This window comes from Delphinapterus leucas, chromosome 15 (genome assembly GCF_059928025.1).
Source record: "Delphinapterus leucas isolate spDelLeu-1000000601 "Yukka" chromosome 15, BTC_Dleu_Yukka2, whole genome shotgun sequence".
In the NCBI taxonomy this organism is placed as follows: Eukaryota; Metazoa; Chordata; class Mammalia; order Artiodactyla; family Monodontidae; genus Delphinapterus; species Delphinapterus leucas.
The window spans coordinates 44,140,600-44,160,323 of record NC_143143.1 but is presented as its reverse complement, the minus strand read 5'-3'; the positions used below and the strand labels follow the sequence as shown (position 1 = coordinate 44,160,323).

The 19,724-nt window shown below is 38.9% G+C and overlaps 1 protein-coding gene across 22 annotated transcripts in view; it reads left to right on the top strand.

Annotated features, from left to right (window-relative positions):
• Positions 1-19,724, top strand: part of ABHD12 (abhydrolase domain containing 12, lysophospholipase) — a 99,718-nt gene that overhangs the window by 12,337 nt on the left and 67,657 nt on the right. For 4 of the 22 annotated variants that reach the window (XM_089896543.1, XM_022594160.2, XM_089896542.1 and 1 more), the window contains exon 2: positions 10,391-10,579. The exons of 16 other annotated variants lie outside the window; for them this stretch is intronic. Coding sequence is in view for 3 of the 6 variants with exons in the window: in XM_022594160.2 (XP_022449868.1) it covers positions 10,578-10,579 (2 nt within the window). In the remaining 3 variants the exon portion in view is untranslated. The remainder of the gene's footprint in view (positions 1-10,390; positions 10,580-19,724) is intronic. 2 more of the 22 variants (XM_089896529.1, XM_089896530.1) reach the window with 1 other exon arrangement.

The window sequence follows — 19,724 nt, the reverse complement described above, 5'->3', positions numbered from 1 at the left end:
AGGAGGTAAAACAATTGTGTATGAAGCACTTGAAAACAAGCTATACTATAGTGATAATACATCCTTGTCACTGTCAGGAGAACAAGGCCTTTTCACAGTAGGTCACCCAGCTGTTAAACTCTGCCAACATCCTCATGACTTTTTGTTTTCTTCTCTGGGAACAAAGACATTTATGGGATTGCACTTGTGTATTTTATTAAGGCCTTAAAGCTTTTAATTCTGTTCAGTGAAATTACTCCCAATACTACGTTTGAATAAGAGTTTGAAGATTGTTCTTAAGGTTTCCACCTATAAACTAGGTAGAAGTCCACCTATTAGTCTTGGGGAGTGAATTTTGGATTTACTCTTTTGTTCCTTCTGAGAGAATATAATGAGATAATAGAATAGAATATATATATATGTATGTACACATATATATGATGGAATATATAATATAAGATGTATTTTGAAATATATCTATTAATATAATGCAATAAAGCGAAAAACTCTTCCTTAATAATCTTGATGGTTACAGTAATAGAGGAATTGGTGAAAACTAAATACAGATACTTTGTAATAGGAATACAGTTCTTCTACTTCTGGCCACTGAAGATAGAGTAACAGGGACTGAATTTACCCTGAAATGACTAAAACAACAACAAAATCCAGACAAAATGCATGAATCAAGGTTTCCAAACACTGGCCACTGGCAACGAGAGACAGTAGTCTCTGGAGAGGTGACAAACAAAGTGAGCCCTACCACAACTCCAGCTTACTGCTGTGAGAGTTTCCCCGCTGTATCACAGGGACAAGGAAATTGATGTGGAGCCTGGTGGACTTCCTGAGCTGTGGATAAGGTGCTGAGAGTCTGGGGACACCAACATGCCTACACTTTATAGGACAGAGGACCAGGGAGAGACATCGGTACAGAGAGAACTCTGGAGATCTGCAGAGGAGAATCTGGAGATCTCTACACCTTGAGTATTCAACACAGTGCTGCTCAGCACACATGTGTGAGGAAACTATCTGAGGCTGGGGAGAGAACTTCCTGAAAGGTTTAGATGAAACAGTTCCAGTTCCCTCTAACAAGACCGTAATTCACTGAACATTGGGTAGAACACTCAGGAATGTCATGCCTCAGTAATGGGAAATAATTAGCCCTGGACAGAGTACTGCTCTGGACCCACCTAACAAATCATAAAAACAAAACCCAGAAGAATCAAACTGTTTCCAATTCACTGCATCCTGAAACAAGATTCAATATTTATAGGAACATAAAAATATCCAGCACCCAACAAAGTAAAATTCACAATGTCTCATATCTAATCAAATATTACCAGATGTATTAGTTTGCTTGGGCAGCCGTAACAAAGTACTACATACTGGGTGGCTGAAACGAGAGAAATTTATTTTTTCACAATTCTGGATGCTAGAAGTCTGAGATCAGTGTGTTGGCAGCATTGGTTTCTTCTGGGGCCTCTCTCCTTGGCTTGTAGATGTCCATGTTCTCCCTGTGTCTTACATGGTCTTTCCTCTGCATGTCTGTCCAGGTTTCTTCTTATAAGGACACCAGTCTTATTGGATTACAGCCTACCATAATGACCAATTTTTCTTTTTAACATTTATTTATTTAGGCTGCGCTGGGTCTTAGTTGCAGCACGCAGACTCTTAGTTGCGGCATGCGAACTCTTAGTTGTGGTATGCATGCAGGATCTAGTTTCCTGACCAGGGATCGAATCCAGGTCCCCTGCATTGGGAACACGGAGTCTTACCCACTTGACCACCAGGGAAGTCCCCACTAATGACCGAATTTTAACTTAATTTAACCTCTTAAAGACTCTATCTCCAAATACAGTCACATTCTTAGCACCTGGGGTTAGTATCTAAATGTATGAATTACAGTTGGGGAGCACAGTGCAAGGAGACAGGAAAATGTAACCTGTAATGAGAATAAACAATCAATGAAAACCAATCCAGAACTGACACAGATGGTACAGTCAGCAAAGGACATTAGGACAGTTATTACAACTATATTCCATGTGTTCAAAAAGTTAAGTAGAGTCATGGAAGATATGAAAATTACCCAAATCAAGTTTCTAAAGATGACAAACTACAAGTGTGTTAAGTGAAAGATATACTGAGGGGCATTAATGGCAGATTAGATGTTGTAGAAGGAAAGATTCAGTTATCCAACATGAAACATAAAAAAGAATCAAAAAATTTTCAGACGTAGCACTGAACTGTGGAACAACTTCAGGCAACTTAATATATGGGTAATTAGAGTTCCCACAGAAGCAGGAGAGAAAGAAAAAATAGGTGAAAGTATAATGGCCAGAAACTTTCCAAGCTTGATGGAAACTGTAAACTCAACTCAGTGAATCACCCACACAAAAAAACAGGAAGAAGGGGCTTCCCTGGTGGCGCAGTGGTTGAGAGTCCGCCTGCCGATGCAGGGGACACGGGTTCATGCCCCGGTCTGGGAAGATCCCACATGCTGCAGAGCGGCTGGGCCCGTGAGCCATGGCCACTGAGCCTGCGCGTCCAGAGCTTGTGCTCCACAACGGGAGAGGCCACAACAGTGAGAGGCCCGCGTACCACAAAAAAAAAAAAAAAAAAAACAGGAAGAAAACTATACCAAGGCACATCATAATCAAATTACTCAAAACCAGTGATGAAGAGAAAAATCTTAAAAGCAGCCAGAGGAAGAAAGACATGTACAGAAAAGCAAATATGCAGGTGACAGCAGATTTCTTGTGATAAAAAAAAAGAAGGCCATGGAACAGCATATTTAAAACACTTGAAAAAAAAAAGAAAACCAAAAAACCTCTGTCCACCTAAAATTTATTCTCTCTTTTCTCTTCTCTTTTCTTTTTTCTTTCCTCTTTTCTTTTTTCTCCTTCCTCCCTGCCTTCTTTCTTTCCTTATAAATGAAGTGTAGTTGACTTACTATATTAGTTTCAGGTGTACAACATAGTGATTCAGTATTTTTATACATTACAAAATGATCACCATGATAAGTCGCTACCATCTCTCACCCTACAGAGTTATAGTATTATTGATTATATTCCCTGTGCTGTATGTTTCATCCCTGTGACTTACTTATTTTACTGGAAGTTTGTACTTCTTAATCTCCCTAACCTATTTCACTTATCTCCCTACATGCCTCCCCTCTGGTAGCCACCAATTTGTTCTCTATCAGTCTGTTTCTGTTTTGTTATGTTTGTTCTGTTCTTTAGATTCCACATACAAGACAAATCATATGGTATTTGTCTTTCTCTGTCTGACTTATCTCAGCATAATACCTTCAGGTCCCTCCATGTTGTCGCAAAAGACAGATTTCATTTTTTTAAAAAATAAGTTTATTTTTGGCTGTGTTGGGTCTTTGTTACTGCACGCAGGCTTTTTCTAGTTGCAGCAGCGAGGGCTACTCTTTGTTGCGGAGCATGGACTCTAGGCACACGGGCTTCAGTAGCTGTGGTGCTTGGGCTTAGTTGCTCCGCAGCATGTGGGATCTTCCTGGACCAGGGCTCAAACCCATATCCCCTGCATTGGTGGGCAGATTCTTAACCACTGCGCCACCAGGGAAGTTCCCAGATTTCTTTTTTTTTTTAATGGCTGAATCATAGTCTTGTGTGTGTGTGTGTGTGTGTGTGTGTGCGTGTGTGTGTGTATCACATCATTATCCATTCATCTGTTATTGTCTTTTTTGATGATAGTCATTCTGACAGGTGTGAGGTGATATCTCATGGTTTTCATTTGCATTTACTTGATTAGTGATGCTAAGCATCTTTTCATGTGTCTCTTGGCCATCTGTGTATCTTCTTTGGAAAAATGTCTGTGTGGGTCCTCTGACCCATTTTTTAATTGAGCTGTTTGTTTTTTAATGTTTAGTTGTGTGAGTTCTTATACATATTGGCTATTAACCCCTTATCAAATACACTGTTTGCAAATATCTTCTCTCATTCAGTAGGGTGCCTTTTTGTTTTGCTGATAGTTTCCTTCACTGTGCTAAAGCTTTTTAGTTGGATGTAGTCCTATTCGTTTATTTTTCCCTTTGTTTCCTTTGCCTGAGGAGATATCTATATATCTGTATCTATCTGATGTCAGAGAGCATACTGCCTATGTTTTCTTCTAGGAGTTTATGGTTTCAGGCCTTACATTTAAGTCATTAATCCATTTTGAATTTATTTTTGTATATAGTGTGAGAAAGTAGTCCAGTTCGCTTCTTTTGCATGTAGCTCTCCAGTTTTCCCAACACCGTTTATTGAAGAGGCTTTCTTTTTCCCATCATATATTCTTGCCTCCTTTGTCGTAGATTAATTGACCATATAATTGTGGGTTTATTTCTGGGCTCGCTGTTCTGTTCTGTTGATCCATGTGTCTGTTTTTGTGCCAGTATCATACTGTTTTTTTGTTTTTGTTTGTTTGTTTAGGCTGCACTGTGTCTTAGTTGTGGCACGCGAGATCTTGTAGCATGTTTACTTGCAGCATGCGGGATCTTTAGTTGCAGCATGTGGGCTTCTTAGTTGTGGCATGCATGTGGGATCTTTTTCCCCGACTAGGGATTGAACTGAGGCACCTTGCATTGGGACTGTGGAGTCTTACCCACTGGACCACCAGGGAAGTCCCACTGTTGTTTTTTTTAAAAATTGAAGTATAGTTGATTTACAGTGTTGTCATACTGTTTTGATTACTATAGCTTTGTAGTATAGTTGGAAATAATGGCACATGATACCTCCAGTTTTGTTCTTTCTTAAAATTATTTTTGCTATTTTGGACTCTTTTGTGTTTCCATACAAATTTTGGCATTATTTGTTCTAGTTCTGCGAAAAATTCCGTTGGAATTTTGATAGGGATTGCATTGAATCTGTGGATTGTCTTGGGATTCTTCTAATCCATGAACATGGTATATCTTTCCATTTGTTTCTTTTTAGTTTCTTTCATCAGTGTATTATAGTTTTCTGGGTACAGATCTTTTCCCTCCTTGGTTAGATTTACTCCTGGATATTTTATTCTTTTTGATGCAATTGTAAATGGGGTTGTTTTCTTAATTTCTCTTTCTGACAGTTCATTGTTAGTGTACAGAAATGCAACAGATTTGTATTATTTTGTATCCTGCAGCTTTACTGAATTCATTGGTGAGTTCTGATAGGTTTTTTGGTGGTGTCTTTAGGATATTTTATATATAATGTCATGTCATATGCAAACAGTGACCGTTTTACTGCTTCCTTTCCAACTTGGATTCTTTTCATTTTTCTTGCCTGATTGCTGTGTCTAGGACTTCCAATACTATCTTGAATAAAAATGGTGAGTGGGCATCCTTGTCTTGTTCCTGATCTTAGGGGAAATGCTTTCCGCTTGTCACCTTTTTGTATGATGTTGGCATAGATTTACCATAGGTGGCCTTTGTTATGTTGAGGTATGTTCCCCCTATACCAACTTGGGTGAAAGTTTTTATCATAAATGGGTATTGGATTTTGTCAAAAGCTTTTTCTGCATCTATTAAGATGATCATATGATTTTTATTTTTCAATTTGTTATGTGGTGTATCATTGATTTCTGGATATTGAAACACCCGCATCCATGGGATAAATCCCACTTGATTATGGTGTATGATCTTTTTGATGTATTGTTGAATTCATTTTGCTAATAATTTATTGAAGATTTTTACATCAGTGTTCATCAGGGATATTGGCCTCTGTTTTCCTTATTTTGTGGTATACTCATCTGGTTTTGGTACCAAGGTGATGCTGGCCTTGTAGAATGAGTTTGGAAGCACTCCTGACTCTTCCTTTTTTGCGGTAGTTGGAGAAAGATAGATATCAATTCTTCTTTAAATGTTTGGTAGAATTGATCTATAAATCCATCTGATCCTGGACTTTGTTGGGAGTTTGTTTTGTTTTGTTTTTTGTTTTTGTTTATTTTGCTGATTCAGTTTCATGACTGGTAATCATTCTGTTCATATCTTCTGTTTTTTTCTGATTCAGTTTTAGGAGATTGTACGTTTTTAGGAATTTATCCATTTATTCTGGGTTGTCCATTTTATTGGTGTTTAATTGTAGTAATCTTTTATGATCCTTTGTATTTCTGTGGTGTCATTTATAACTTCTCTTTCATTTCTGATTTTATTGATTTGGTTCCACTCTTTTTTTTATTGATGAGTCTGGCTAAAGGTTTGTCAATTTTGTTTATCTTTTCAAAGAACTAGCTCTTAGTTTCATTGATCTTTTCTGCTGTTGTTTTAAGTCTCCATTTATTTCTGCTCAGATCTTTATTTTTCTTTCCTTCTACTAACTATGAGTTTTGTTTGTTCTTCTATTTCTAGTTCCTTAGATTTTTCTTGTTTCCTGAGGTAGGCTTGTATTACTATAAACTTCTTTCTTAGAATTGCTCTTGCTGTGTCCCATAGGTTTTGGATCATTGTATTTCCATTTTCATTTGTCTTCAGGTATTTTTTAATTTCCTCTTTGATTTCTTCAGTGACCCATTGTTTGTTGAGAAGCATATTGTTTAGCCTGCACATGTGTGTTTGTGTTTTTTGCAGTTTTTTCCATGTAGTAGATTTCTACTCTCATAGCACTGTGGTTGGAAAGGATGCTTGCTATGCTTTCCATCTTAACTTTATTGAGACTTGATATATCTTTTAAGTTCATCTGGTCTAGTGTGTCACTTAAGGCCAGTGTTTCCTTATTGATTTCCTCTCTGGATGATCTGTCCATTGATGTAAGTGGGGTGTTAAAGTCCCCTACTATTATTGTGTTACTGTCAGTTTTTCCCTTCATGTTTGTTAATATTTGCTATATGTATTTAGTTGCTCCTATGTTGGGTGCATGTATGTTTACATTTGTTATATCTTCCTATTGGATTGATCCCTTGATCATTATTTAATGTCCTTTGTCTCTTGTTACAGTCTGTTCAAAAATCTATTTTGTCTGATATACGTATTGCTGCCCCTGCTCTCTTTTTGTTTCCATTTGCGTGGAATACTGTTTTCCATTACCTCACTTTCAGTCTCTGTGTTTTTAGATCTGAAATGAGTCTCTTCAGCATAGTAGTCAGCATATAGATGGGTTGCGGTTTTTTTTTAGTCTGTTAAGCTGGTTCTGTGCCTTTTGATTGGAGCATTTAGTCCATTTACTTTTAAAGTAATTATTGATAAGTATGTACTTATTGCCATTTTTAAAAATAAATTTATTTATTTATTTTTGGTTGCGATGGGTCCTCATTGCTGTGCACAGGCCTTCTCTAGTGGTGGCAAGCAGGGGCTACTCTTCGTTGCGTTGGTGCGGGCTTCTCATTGTGGTGGCTTCTCTTGTTGTGGAGCATGGGCTCTAGGCACGCGGGCTTCAGTAGTCATGGCATGCAGGCTCAGTAGTTGTGGCTCGCGGGCTCTAGAGCGCAGGCTCAGTAGTTGTGGTGCATGGGCTTAGTTGCTCCACAGCATGTGGGATCTTCCTGGACCAGGCTCGAACCCGTGTCCCCTGCATTGGCAGGCGGATTCTTAACCACTGTGCCACCAGGGAAGTCCTTACTTATTTCCATTTTGTTAAATGTTTTCTGATTGTTTTTATAGTTCTCATTTGTTCCTTCTTCTTTTGTGATTTGATGATATCTTTAGTGTTATATTTGGGTTGCTTTCTCTTTGTGTGTGTGAGAGAGAGAGTTGTAAGATTTTGGTTTGTGGTTACCATGATGTTCATATATAACAATTACAGACACACATATGTAATATATGTTAGTTATAACTTGTGTTATTATTTTAAGTTGATGATCTTTTAAGTTGAAATTCAGTCTAACAACCCTGCATTTTTATTCTCCCACCATGTTTAATTTTTTTGACATCATGTTTTACATCTTTTTGTGTATACCTTAACTACTTATCGTGGATATAGATGATTTTACCACTTTTGTCTTTTACCCTTCCTACTAGCTTTATAAGTGGTTGATGCACTACATTTACTGTATGTTTGCCTTTACCAATGAGATTTTTTCCTTTCATAATTTTCATATTTCTAGTTGTGTGGTTTTTTCCTTTTTTTTTTTTTAAAATCCTGCTTAGAGAAGTCCCTTTAACATTTCTCATAATGCGAATGCAGTGGTGCTGAATTCTTTTAGTTATTGTTTATATGTAGAACATTTTCTTTCTTCTTCAAATATGAATGATAGCCCTGCTGGGTAGAGTATTTTTGGTTACAGTAAGTTCCCTATATATGAACCTTGAAGTTGTGAACTTTCAAAAATGGACACATGTGCTCACATGTCCAGTCATGTAAGTTCATGTGTCTGGCATACATTGTCACGTGCATGCATCCTCTACAAGTGGTTGTCCTTTTGTGTACTTTACAGTAGTGTATAGAGTACAGTACTACAGTGTCTTTATTTCAAGCCCAGGATATCTGGAAGGAAGTGTAAAAGCAGTGATGATGTAGCTGGACTTTTCTAGGTACTGTACTGTAAGATTAAAAGTGTTTTCTTTATTTTTTGTGTTTGTTTTTTATGTATTACTTGTGTGAAAATTATTATAAACCTATTGCAGTACAGTACTATATAGCCAATTGTGTTTGGGTACCTAGGCTAACTTTGCTGGACTTAACGAACAAATTGGACTTAATGAATGGACTCTTGCAGTGGAACTCATTTGTATGTAGGGGACTTACTATATAGATGTTTCTCCTTTCATGACTTTGAATATATCATGCCACTTCCTTCTGGCCTGCGAAGTTTCTGCTGAAGAGTCAGCTGATAGTCTTAGGGAGTTCCCCTGCACATAACTAATTGCCTTTTTTTTTGCTACTTTTAAGATTCTTTATCTTTAATTTTGCCACTTTAATTATAATTTGTCTTGGTGTAGATCTCTTTGGATTCACCTTGTTTGGGACTTAGTGCTTCCTGGACCTGGATGTCTGTTTCCTTTTCCAGGTTAGGGAAGTTTTCAGCTATTATTTGTTTGAATAAGTTCTGTGCCTCTTTCTCTCTTCTCCTTTTGGGACACCTATAATGTGAATGTTAGTATGCTTGATGTGGTCCTAGATGTCTCTTATTAAACTATGCTCATTTTAAAAAATTCTTTTTTCTGTTAAGGCTGGATGGTTCCACGACTCTGTCTTCCAGTTTGCTGATTCGTTCTCATTCACTGTTCATTCCTTCCAGTGTAGTTTTATTTCAGTTATTATGTTTGTCGGCTCTGTTTGATTCTTCTTTATATTTTCTAACTTGTTGAAATTCTCACTGCGTTCATCCATTCTTCCCCCAAGTTCTTTAAGCATCTTTATGAATATTACCTTGAACTCTTTGTTGGGTAGTTTGCTTATCTCTGTCTTGCTCAGTTCTTCTTCTAGGGTTTTGTCTTGTTCCTTTATTTGAAACAGATTCCTTTGTTGTTTCATTTCGTCTAATTCTCTGTGTTTATTTCCCCATATTTGGTAGGTTGGTTACGTCTCCTGATCTTGGAAAAGTGGCCCTATGTAGGAGATGTCCTGTGTGGCTTAGCAGTCTACTCCCCTCTGGCCACCAGAGCTGTATGCTCTAGGGGTGCCCCCTATGTTGGCTGCATGGGCCCTTCTGTTGTGGCAGGGTCTACTACTGTGGGCATGCGGAGGGGTGGGCCTGGACCCGGGCCAGGTTGACTGCCAGGTCCTGCCTCATGCAGTGGCTGTTGGCCCATTGGTTGTTGGGGCCGAGTCCTGGTACATCTAGCTGCATGTCCTGCGGTGTCCTGGGGTTGTTGCCAGCCTGCTAGTGGGCGGATAAGCCCCTGACCCTAATAGGCTAGAGAGAAGACTCCAAAATGGTGCCTGCCAGTGCCACTGTTCTTGTGGTAGAATGAGCTCCCCAAAATGGCTGCTACCAGTATCTGTGTCCCCAAGGGGAGTCCCAGTTGCCTCCTGCCTCTTCAGGATGCTCTCCAAGATTAGTAAGTTGGTGTGACCCAGGCTACTTTCAAATTACTATCTCTCTGCTGGGACTTGGAGCATGTGAGATTTTGTGTGCACCCTTTAACAGCACACTCTCTGTTAACTGTAGCTCTCTAGCTCTCCTGTATAGAAGCCCCACTAGCCTTCAAAGCGAGATGTTCTGGGGGCTGATCTTCCCGGTGCAGGACCCCTGGACTGGGGTGCCTGATGTGGGGCTCAGACCCCTCACTCCTTGGGGAAAACATGTGCAATTGTGATTATCTTTCTGTCAGTGTGTTGCCTACTTGGGGTGTGGGTCTGCCTCTCCTACCTGTCTCATTGTGGTTCCTTCTTCATACCGTTAATTCTGGAAAGTCTTTTCTGCTAGTCTTTATGTTCTTCTCATAGACAGGTGTTCTGTAAATAGTTGTGATTTTGGTGTGCCTGTGGGAAAAGGTGAGCTCAGGGTTTTCCTGCTCCACCATCTTGGCCACACTTCACCTAGAATTCTTTACCAGGTGAACACATCTTCCAAAAACAAAGAAGTTTTCAGACACATGAAAGCTGAAAGAGTTAATCACCAGCAGACCCACACTCTAAGAAACGTTTAAGGATGTCCTTCAGGCAGAAGAAAAATTATACCAGATGAAAACCTGAATCTACACAAATGAATGAAGAACACTGGAAATGATTATGTGAGAAAATATGTAAGCTATATTTTTTATTATTTAAATATCTTTATATTAAAATTGCTTATGTAAAAGTAGTAACAATGCTTTGTGAAGTTTATAACATCTATAAAGTAAAATTCATGACAACAAATGGATATAGCCCAGGAGAGAAGAAATGGAAGTAAACAATTATAAGATCTTTATGTTATATGTGAAATGGTATAATCTCACTTGGATGTCAGTATGATAAAGATGGATGCTGTAAACCTTAAGGCGGTCACTAAAGTAACAAAACCAAGAGTTAATAGGTACCCAACAAAGGAAATAAAATGAAATCATAAAAAAAATGCTTGGTTAATTCAAAGGAAGGCAGAAAAAGAAGAAAAGGGGAACAAAGATAGATGGAACAAATAGAAAACAAAAAGCAAGATGGTCCAACACCCAATTATAAGGCAGAGATGATTCAGATTGGTTAAAAAAAAGCAATATCCAACTATGTGATGCCTACCAAAGAAAGGCATTTTAAATATAAAACAAAAAGGTTAAAATTATATGAATGAAAATATATACATACCATGGTAACACTAGTTAGAAGGCAGCTGGGGTGTCTATATTAATATCAGATGAAGTAGACTTCAGAGCAAAGAATATTACCAGAGATAAAGAAGATCATTTCATAATGACAAAGGGATAAAATAATCAAGGGGACATAACAGTCCTAAACATTTAAATACATAATTGACAGGGCTTCAGAATACATGAAGCAGAAATAGAACTGCAAGGAAAATAGACACATCCACAATTATAATCAGAGATTTCAATAACTGATAGAAACAGGAAGCAGAAAATCAGTAAGGATATAGTACACTTGACCAACATTGTTCACCAGTTTAACTTGGTTGACAGTTCCCCCAACAATAGCAGGTACACATTCTCCTCAAGTACACATGGAACATTTACCAGATAGACCACATTCTAGGCCATAAAACAAGTCTCAATAATTTAAGAGAATTTATGTCATGCAAAGTCTGTTTTCTGACCACAAAGATTTAAATTAGAAATCAATAATAGAAAGATGTCTGGAAAAATCCCCAAACATTTGAGTACTGAATAACACACTTTTGAATAAACCACCAGTCAAGGAAGAAATCAAAGGGGAAATTAGACAATAGTTGGAACTGAATGAAAATAAACATGTATGCCCCTAAAGCATCCTTGGGGAGCTTATAACATAAATACTTACAGGAGAAAAGAAGAAAGGTCTGTAGTCAATGACTTTAGCTTGTTTTAAGATACTAGAAAAAAAGAGCAAATTAAACCCAAACCAGAAAGAAGCATATGATAAATACCAAACAAATCAGAAAAACAGAAAACAGAAAAACAATGTTTATAGCAGGTTTAATGTATAACAAGCAAGTACTGGAAACAACCCAAATGTCCAACAAGTGAATGTAAAAACAAATTATATATCCCTACAATGGAATATTACTCAGCAATCAAGAGGATTGAACTTGAAACATAGAGAATATATTGGACAATGAAACTACTCTGTATGGTACTACAGTGGTGGATACATATCATTATACATTTGTCCATACTCTTAGAATGTATACTGTGAGTGAATCCTAAAGTAAGCTATGGACTCTGGGTGATGATGTGCCAGTGGAGGTTCATCAGTTGTAATAAATGTATCACTGGTGGGGGATGTAATAGTGGGTGAGGGGACTTCCCTGGTGGCCCAGTGGTTAAGACTCCATGCTCCCAATGCAAGGGACATGGGTTCGATCCTTTGTTGGGGAACTAAGATCCCGCATGCTACATGGTGCGGCCAAAAAAAAAAAAAAGTGGGTGAGGCTGGCGGTGGGGAGGTGTTGTATGCACCTTCTGTTCAGTACTGCTGTAAAGCTAAAACTGCTCTAAAAAAGTTTTTAAAGGAGTGAACTATTGATACAGACAGGAGTAAGTGAACAAATGAATCTCAAAATAATTGTGCTGAGTGAAAGAATCCATTTCATTTAGGTAAAACAAGCAAATTCAAACTAACCTGTAGTGATAGAAAGTCTGTGGTTGCTTGCGGGTGGGGAATGGGGACCAGAGAGGGGCAGGAGGGAGGAATAAAAAGGGGCAAGAGGAAACTTCTGGGGTGATAGGTATGTTCATTATCTTGAATGTGGTGACGGTTTCACAAGTGTTTAATAGGTTAAAACTTATCACATTATACATTAAATATGTGCAGTGTATGTCAATTATACCTCAATAAATGTGTTTAGAAAACAAAATAAATATTATTGAGCTTTTACATGAGCATTTTGAAAAAAGTTTTCCCCCAGCTTTCATTCTTGTCCATGTTGTTGTCACCACCTGCTCAGTGTAGAACTTCTTTTGGTTTTATTGCCACCAGCCTCTGAAATTATGGGCATTGTCAGGTGAGCTGAAACACCAAGGAGAAACCCATGTGAGCTGAGGGTCAAGTTACTTTTTGGATTTCTAGCAATGTTTAATTCATTTCCTATGAGGATTTGGTGGAATGGAAAGGGTGGGCCAGACTGAGAGGCCCAGGACACAAGCTCATCCTCAGCTTAGGCCTTACCTTGAGCAAGTGAATTAATAACTGTGAGCTTAGTTTTCATATCTCTAAAATGGGAGTGTTACCTATTTTACCTGCTTCATGGAGTTGTAGTAATATCTCAACAAGGTTTATCAGTATTATACAAGTATAAAGTGAGTGGTATAATGTTTGTGTTTCCCTGTCCACTTACCCCATCTACTTTCTCTGTTAATTTAAAAGAAGTTCGCAGGAGACACCTGTTTTGCATGTGAATTTGTTTTCCTTGTTTTTATACTTTTGTTTTGGAGATAATTAAATTACCTGTATTGTTAAGTCCTTATTTTTTTGCTTTGTATTGCTGCAGGTTTTAGAACTTTCTCAGATACTTTTTTGCTATGAAAATAGCACTGGAGAGTAAGTAGTTTCTAGTTGGTAGGGTGCTTACTACTTTGCTTAGAGACTTGTATTGTCTCTTACTGACAATTCTAGTGCTAGGCAAACAATGCTTCTTGAGTGAAAAGGGAGTTATAATAATTTCCCAAATGAGACAGCCTTTTAAAAAAATTTATTGTGGTAAAATATACAAAGCAAAATTGACCACTTTAACCTTTAAGTGTATAGTTCAGTAGCATTAAGCACATTCACTGTGTTTAAATGGCTGTGTTGCTGAGGGGGCCTTTGTTAAGAGCCAAGGCTACTACACTCAAGGTCTTGGTCTGCAGTCCCTCAAGAGCAGGAAGGCTGTGTTTGCTGAGCTTTTAAAGCAGTAGTCTTGTATCCTGGATGCCCCACTGTCTTTCAAAAATAGCATCAAGCAAGTTGGTGTTTGCTGAAGATGGGGGTAAGGAAAGTGAAGGAGAGTGGTAGAGACAGAACAATCAAAAAGAAATGAAGAGAAGGAAAAGGAAAGAATCAATAAAGGTAGTCACAGAAAGAGTTAATAAAAATAACATTGAGTGCTTTGTACCAGATACCATTTTCTTAAGCACTTTACATGTTTTAACTTTTATTTTTATCTATTTAAAAATTATTTTGGGGCTTCCTTGGTGGCGCAGTGGTTAAGGATCCACCTGCCAATGCAGGGGACACAGTCTGGGAAGCTCCCACATGCCATGGAGCAACTAAGCCTGTGCGCCACAACTACTGAACCTGCGCTCTAGAGCCTGTGAGCCACAACTACTGAGCCCGCATGCCACAACTACTGAAGGCCGCATGCCTAGAGCCTGTGCTCCACAACGAGAAGCCACCACAGTGAGAAGCCCATACACTGCAATGAAGAGTAGCCCCCACTCGCCGCAACTAGAAAAAGCCCATGTGCATCAATGAAGACCCAACGCAGGCAAAAATAAATAAATTTTTAAAATAAATTTTAAAAAAATAAAAATTATTTTTTATTTTTTATTATTCTTTTTGGCTGTACCATGCAGTTTTCAGGATCTTAATTCCCTGACCAGGGATTAAACCTGGGCCACCACAGTGAAAGCACTAGTCCTAACCACTGGACCACCAGGGAATTCCCTGTATAAACTTTTAAATGTTTACAACTACCTCACAAGGTACTGTAGTCTCCATTTCACAGATGAGGAAATCAAGGCACAGATAGGTAGCTTGCCTAGGGTCACACAGCCACTGGAGGCAGAGCAACAAAAATTGGTTGTGAGATATAATGGAAGAGAAGACCAAATAAAGTCAATAACAAAAAATACCTATAAGAAATAATGCCTTGGAAAGAAGTACACAAAATCTGTAAGAGGAAAACTTCAAACATTCTCAGAGGACACAGAAGTAGACTTGAACAAATGTAAGGACCTATTTGTTCTTGAGTTGGAAAGCTCACATCATAAACTGCCTAACCTCCCGAAGTTTGATTATTCATTTAACAAAATTGAAGTAAAAATGCCAACCTGGTTCTCTCGGGTTCCACACGAGCTGATTCTGAACAAACAACATACAGGAGTGCCAGGAGCCCTGTGGAGGGGAGTGCGAGTAGAGACTGGACCATGCTGCCATGTTCAGGTTCTGCAGGATGGCAGCAACTCTGAGTAACAAGCCATTGAGACAGGACGGAAATTCCAGAAACATGAATACAAAGAACATCTGCACGATATCACTAATGAAAAAAGAAAAAAATATTTGCAACTCATTTAGATAAGGAGCTAATTGCTCTAATAGATAAAGAGCTTCTGGGAATTGAAAAGAAAAAGATCAAAACCCAATGAAAAATATGCAAAGGGCATGCATAATTAATAGAAAAAGAAATACCATATCCCTTCAGTATGTGAAAGGGTGCTCAACCATACTTATTCATAATTAGAGAAGTCAGATCAAAACTACACCAAGATGCCATTTCTCACCTATCAGATTGGCACACATGCATCTTAGACAACCATTTCACTAGTGAGGCTCTGAGGGAAGCAGGAATTTGAGAGTAATCTCTTAATCACAGTTGCATTTACTCTTTGATCCAACAGTTTCCATTCTGGGACTATCCAGTGTGCACTTGCACATACAAAATTGCACTTGTACAGATGATTCGTGGTGCACTGACTGCTGGAAACAGCCTCAGTGTCCAGTGGTAGGAGACTGGTTTAATGCCCTAGGATGTATCAACCCAGTGAAATATTTTGGGGCTGCAACATAGCTGTGAATTGACAGGGAGGGACTGCCCGGGTATATTGTTGAGAGAGAAAAATCAAGGTGTGAAACAGCTTACAGTGTGTAGTGTCCCCCTTTTGTATGAGAAAAAGAAGGATGAGAACATGTACATGTATTTGCATAAGGAAACGCTGGGAGGATAAGTATGTAATAAAAGTGGTTATCCGAATGCATGGAGGCGAGTTGTCAGTGAGACTATATTTTACTTTTTGAAATATGTAAACATGTGACCTTTAAAAGAATTATTGGTAAACGAAAAACAAAAATAAGTATGTAGAATATAAGCTCATGTCATCATTGATACCAGCTACTTTACCAAATTAGTACCGACAACTACACACACATTGCGAGAATCACATTGCTCTGGTGAGCCTGCTCACTCAGCTTCGCCTGCTCCCCAGGTGGGCTGGAAATGTAGTCTGACTGGAAATGTAGACATTTCCCATCATCACCTCTGCCCTAGGGAAGGGTGAGTACAGACTTCTGGAGATCTGCTAGCCACCTCCACCACAGATCCTAACTTTATATGGCATCAAGTTTATAAGAATATACTATGCTAGTATATTAACAGAGGCTCCTATAGGATCATATGATTTGAGGTTATTTTTATTCTCTTTTCAATGCTTTTATGCAGTTTGCAAGTTTTCTACATTTATCTGTTATCAGAGAGGGCATAAAGCTATGAAAAAGTAATCCCTGTTGCATATTGAGAGCATATTCCATTTTCTTCTCACAGACTGTGTTACAGAGAGGACATCTGTGCAGAGCCTTCCTGACATGCTAGGATGCTCTCCTCCTTTGTGGTCAGTCCTTAAGAGTGGATGGAATTACTTGGTCAGAGAGCAGGGCCCTCTGGCAGTGGGCAGGGTGTTTGCTCATACTTACTGTTTTGGTATAGTCAGTATTCTTTTTTTTGCCACTGCACAGCTTGATGGATCTTAGTTCCTGGACCAGGGATCAAACCCGTGTCCCCTGCAGTGGCAGCAAGGAGCCCTAACCACTGGACCACCAGGGAATTCCCTGTCAGTATTTTTTTATACATATAAATTTATTTATTTTTATCTTCGGCTGCGTTGGGTCTTCGTTGCTGCACGCGGGCTTTCTCTAGTTGCAGCAAGCGGGGACTGCTCTGATGAGGTGCGCGAGCTCTTGTTCCGGAGCATGGGCTGTAGGCGCGCAGGCTTCAGTAGTTGTGACATGCGGGCTCAGTAGTTGTGGTGCGTGGGCTTAGTTGCTCTGAGGTATGTGGGATCTTCCCGGACCAGGGATCGAACCCATGTCCCCTGCATTGGCAGGCCGGTTCTTAACCACTGCGCCACCGGGGAAGTCCCCCCTGTCAGTATTCTTATTCTTTGCCAAAACATAGGTGAAGATGGAACTTCATTGTTTAATGTGTGTTTCTACATGTGCTACGTGTTTCAATAACAGAAAATGTCACAAAATACTGTAGCTCTGTAGCCCTTTGCACTGAAGATAAATTCTCACAGTATTGTCTCATTTGGAGTCTATGTTTTGGTCAAATGAAAATGGAAGGAGAATGAATTCAAGAGCTACTTCAGTAGAGTCTCAGAATGGCCTTGACCCAGAGGGCAGGATGGCATGGTCCTGGGGCATTTGGTCACCGCATTTCCTGCTGTGGTGCAGCAGGAGGCTTTTCGACTCCATTCGCGGCACAAGAAACCCCAGGCTTAGAGGTTCTCAAGTGGATGGAAATGCCGATGCTTACGTTTGTGTTTTCTAAAGCTGCCTTTTGTACCTTCATATTCTACTGTTTCATTGACAAGCCTACTGTTTATTACACTTAACATTAAATATTGATCAAAGACATCTATCTCATCAACCAACATTGTAATAAAACGTAAACTGTCAAACATTTTATTTACTGCCTGGCACATAGTAGATGCCTGATAAATATTTGTTAGATGAATGGAAATTCAACTGAAGAAGCAAGACTTTTCATCTGTACTCACTGCTACTGTAAAATATTATTCTGAATACTCTAGATATTATGGGAAGTTAAGAAAATGTTAAAAGATAAACCTATAAAGAGGAGCAAAAAGTTTCATTGCTTGCTTGCAGATAATGAATTTTTAACTGGAAAACTCCAATAAAAATCAACCAAAAAGTTCTCAGAACTATTGGAGCTCAGTTAGATTTTCAAATGCAAAATAAATATACAGCAATTCATAGCTTCCTTATATACCAGTAACTAGCCAGCTAGAAAAATGTAACAGGATAACCTCTATTTCACATTAAAGACAAGAACTATATAATATCTAAGAATAAGTATATAAGAAATACATAGCACCTCTATGAAGAAAATTATTCAGCTTTACTGAGAACATAAAATAATACTTGTTTAAGTGGAGAGATACATTTGTTTTTAGATGAGAATCCATTATATTGAAAAGATGGTGGGTGTTTCTTTCCCAAATAGATTTAATGCAGTTCTGCCTGGGATCAGTCTGCCTCAGTTTTCCTTTAGGGAAGGCAGGACGCAAGGTCATGAGTAGTTCCGAGGAACACACGTCTTCCATGGTTGCAAACAGGAGCCAGGGACCAGGGACTGGGAGGTCAGCAGAAGGGTAGTCAGAGTGTGGAGGCTGCCCTGTATTTTTTGCTCCTGAACTCACCACCTCTCTGGGAACTGAGGAAGAAGACTGGGATTCTCTGCATTCTAAACTTTCGTGTATTTCTTCTGTTTTTTAGAGTATCTGGCCCTCTGTAGTCCAGAAACCTTCTGTTTACCTTTTGCAGAGAATAAACCTTCAGTCTTTTGGTGGGGTGGGGTAGTGGCCCCATCAGTGAAGTAGGAGTCTGGAGGGATTTTTCACATTGTCCTCCTGATTTGGGTCCCAGCCTGAGCCCCTTCCACAGGCACTGGAGCCACCTGTCACGTGCCTTATCTCTTTGCATGCTGGATTAGGACTCTCCTGGGGGTGTCAACTAAATTTGGAAGCTTTCCAGCTTCTAAAATTTGGGTGTCTCTCCTCTCATTCTTTGCCCCTAGGGTTTTATGCTTTAAAAAAAATCACTGTCATTTTTGTGGGGTTTTGAGAAAGAACAGTTAAATCTACCATCTTTAGCCTTGTATATAAAATTTTAATGTCTCTTCAAGGCAGCATTGTAGATGGAGAAAACCTTTTGGGTAACTATTTAGGAATATATAAACTCAACCCTTCTTCCCACCATATTCCAAAATATATTCCAGGATTAAATGTAAAATGTAAAGCTGTAAAAGAAAAATAAGAAAATTTTTTTGATTTTTTAAAAGTGAAGTGTAGTTGATTTACAGTGTTGTGCCAGTCTCTGCAGCAAAGTGACTCAGTTATACACATATAGACATTCTTTTTTTTATAATCTTTTCTGTCATGGTTTTATCACAGGATATTGAATATAGTTCCCTGCTCTATATATTAGGACTTCGTTGTTGATCCATTCTAAATGTAATAGTTTGCATCTACTAACCCCAGCCTCCCAGTCCATCCCTCTCCCTCCCCCCCTCCCCCTTGGCAATCACAAGTCTGTTCTCTATGTCTATGAGTCTGTTTCCGTTTTTTAGATAGGTGCATTTGTGCCCTATTTTACATTCCACATATAAGTGATATCATATGGTATTTGTCTTTCTCTTTCTGACTTCACTTAGTATGATAATCTCTAGTTTCATCCATGTTGCTGCAAATGGCATTATTTCATTCTTTTTTATGGCTGTGTAGCAGTCCATTGTATACATGTACCACATCTTCTTTATCCATTCATCTGTCAATGGACATTTAGGTTGTTTCCATGTTTTGGCTATTGTGAATAGTGCTGCTGTGAACACAGGTGTGCATGTATCTTTTTAAAAAAAAATAAATTTATTTTATTTTTGGCTGCCTTGGGTCTTCGTTGCTGCACGCAGGCTTTCCCTAGTTGCGGTGAGCAGGGGCTACTCTTCGTTGTGGTGCGTGGGCTTCTCATTGTGGTGGCTTCTCTTGC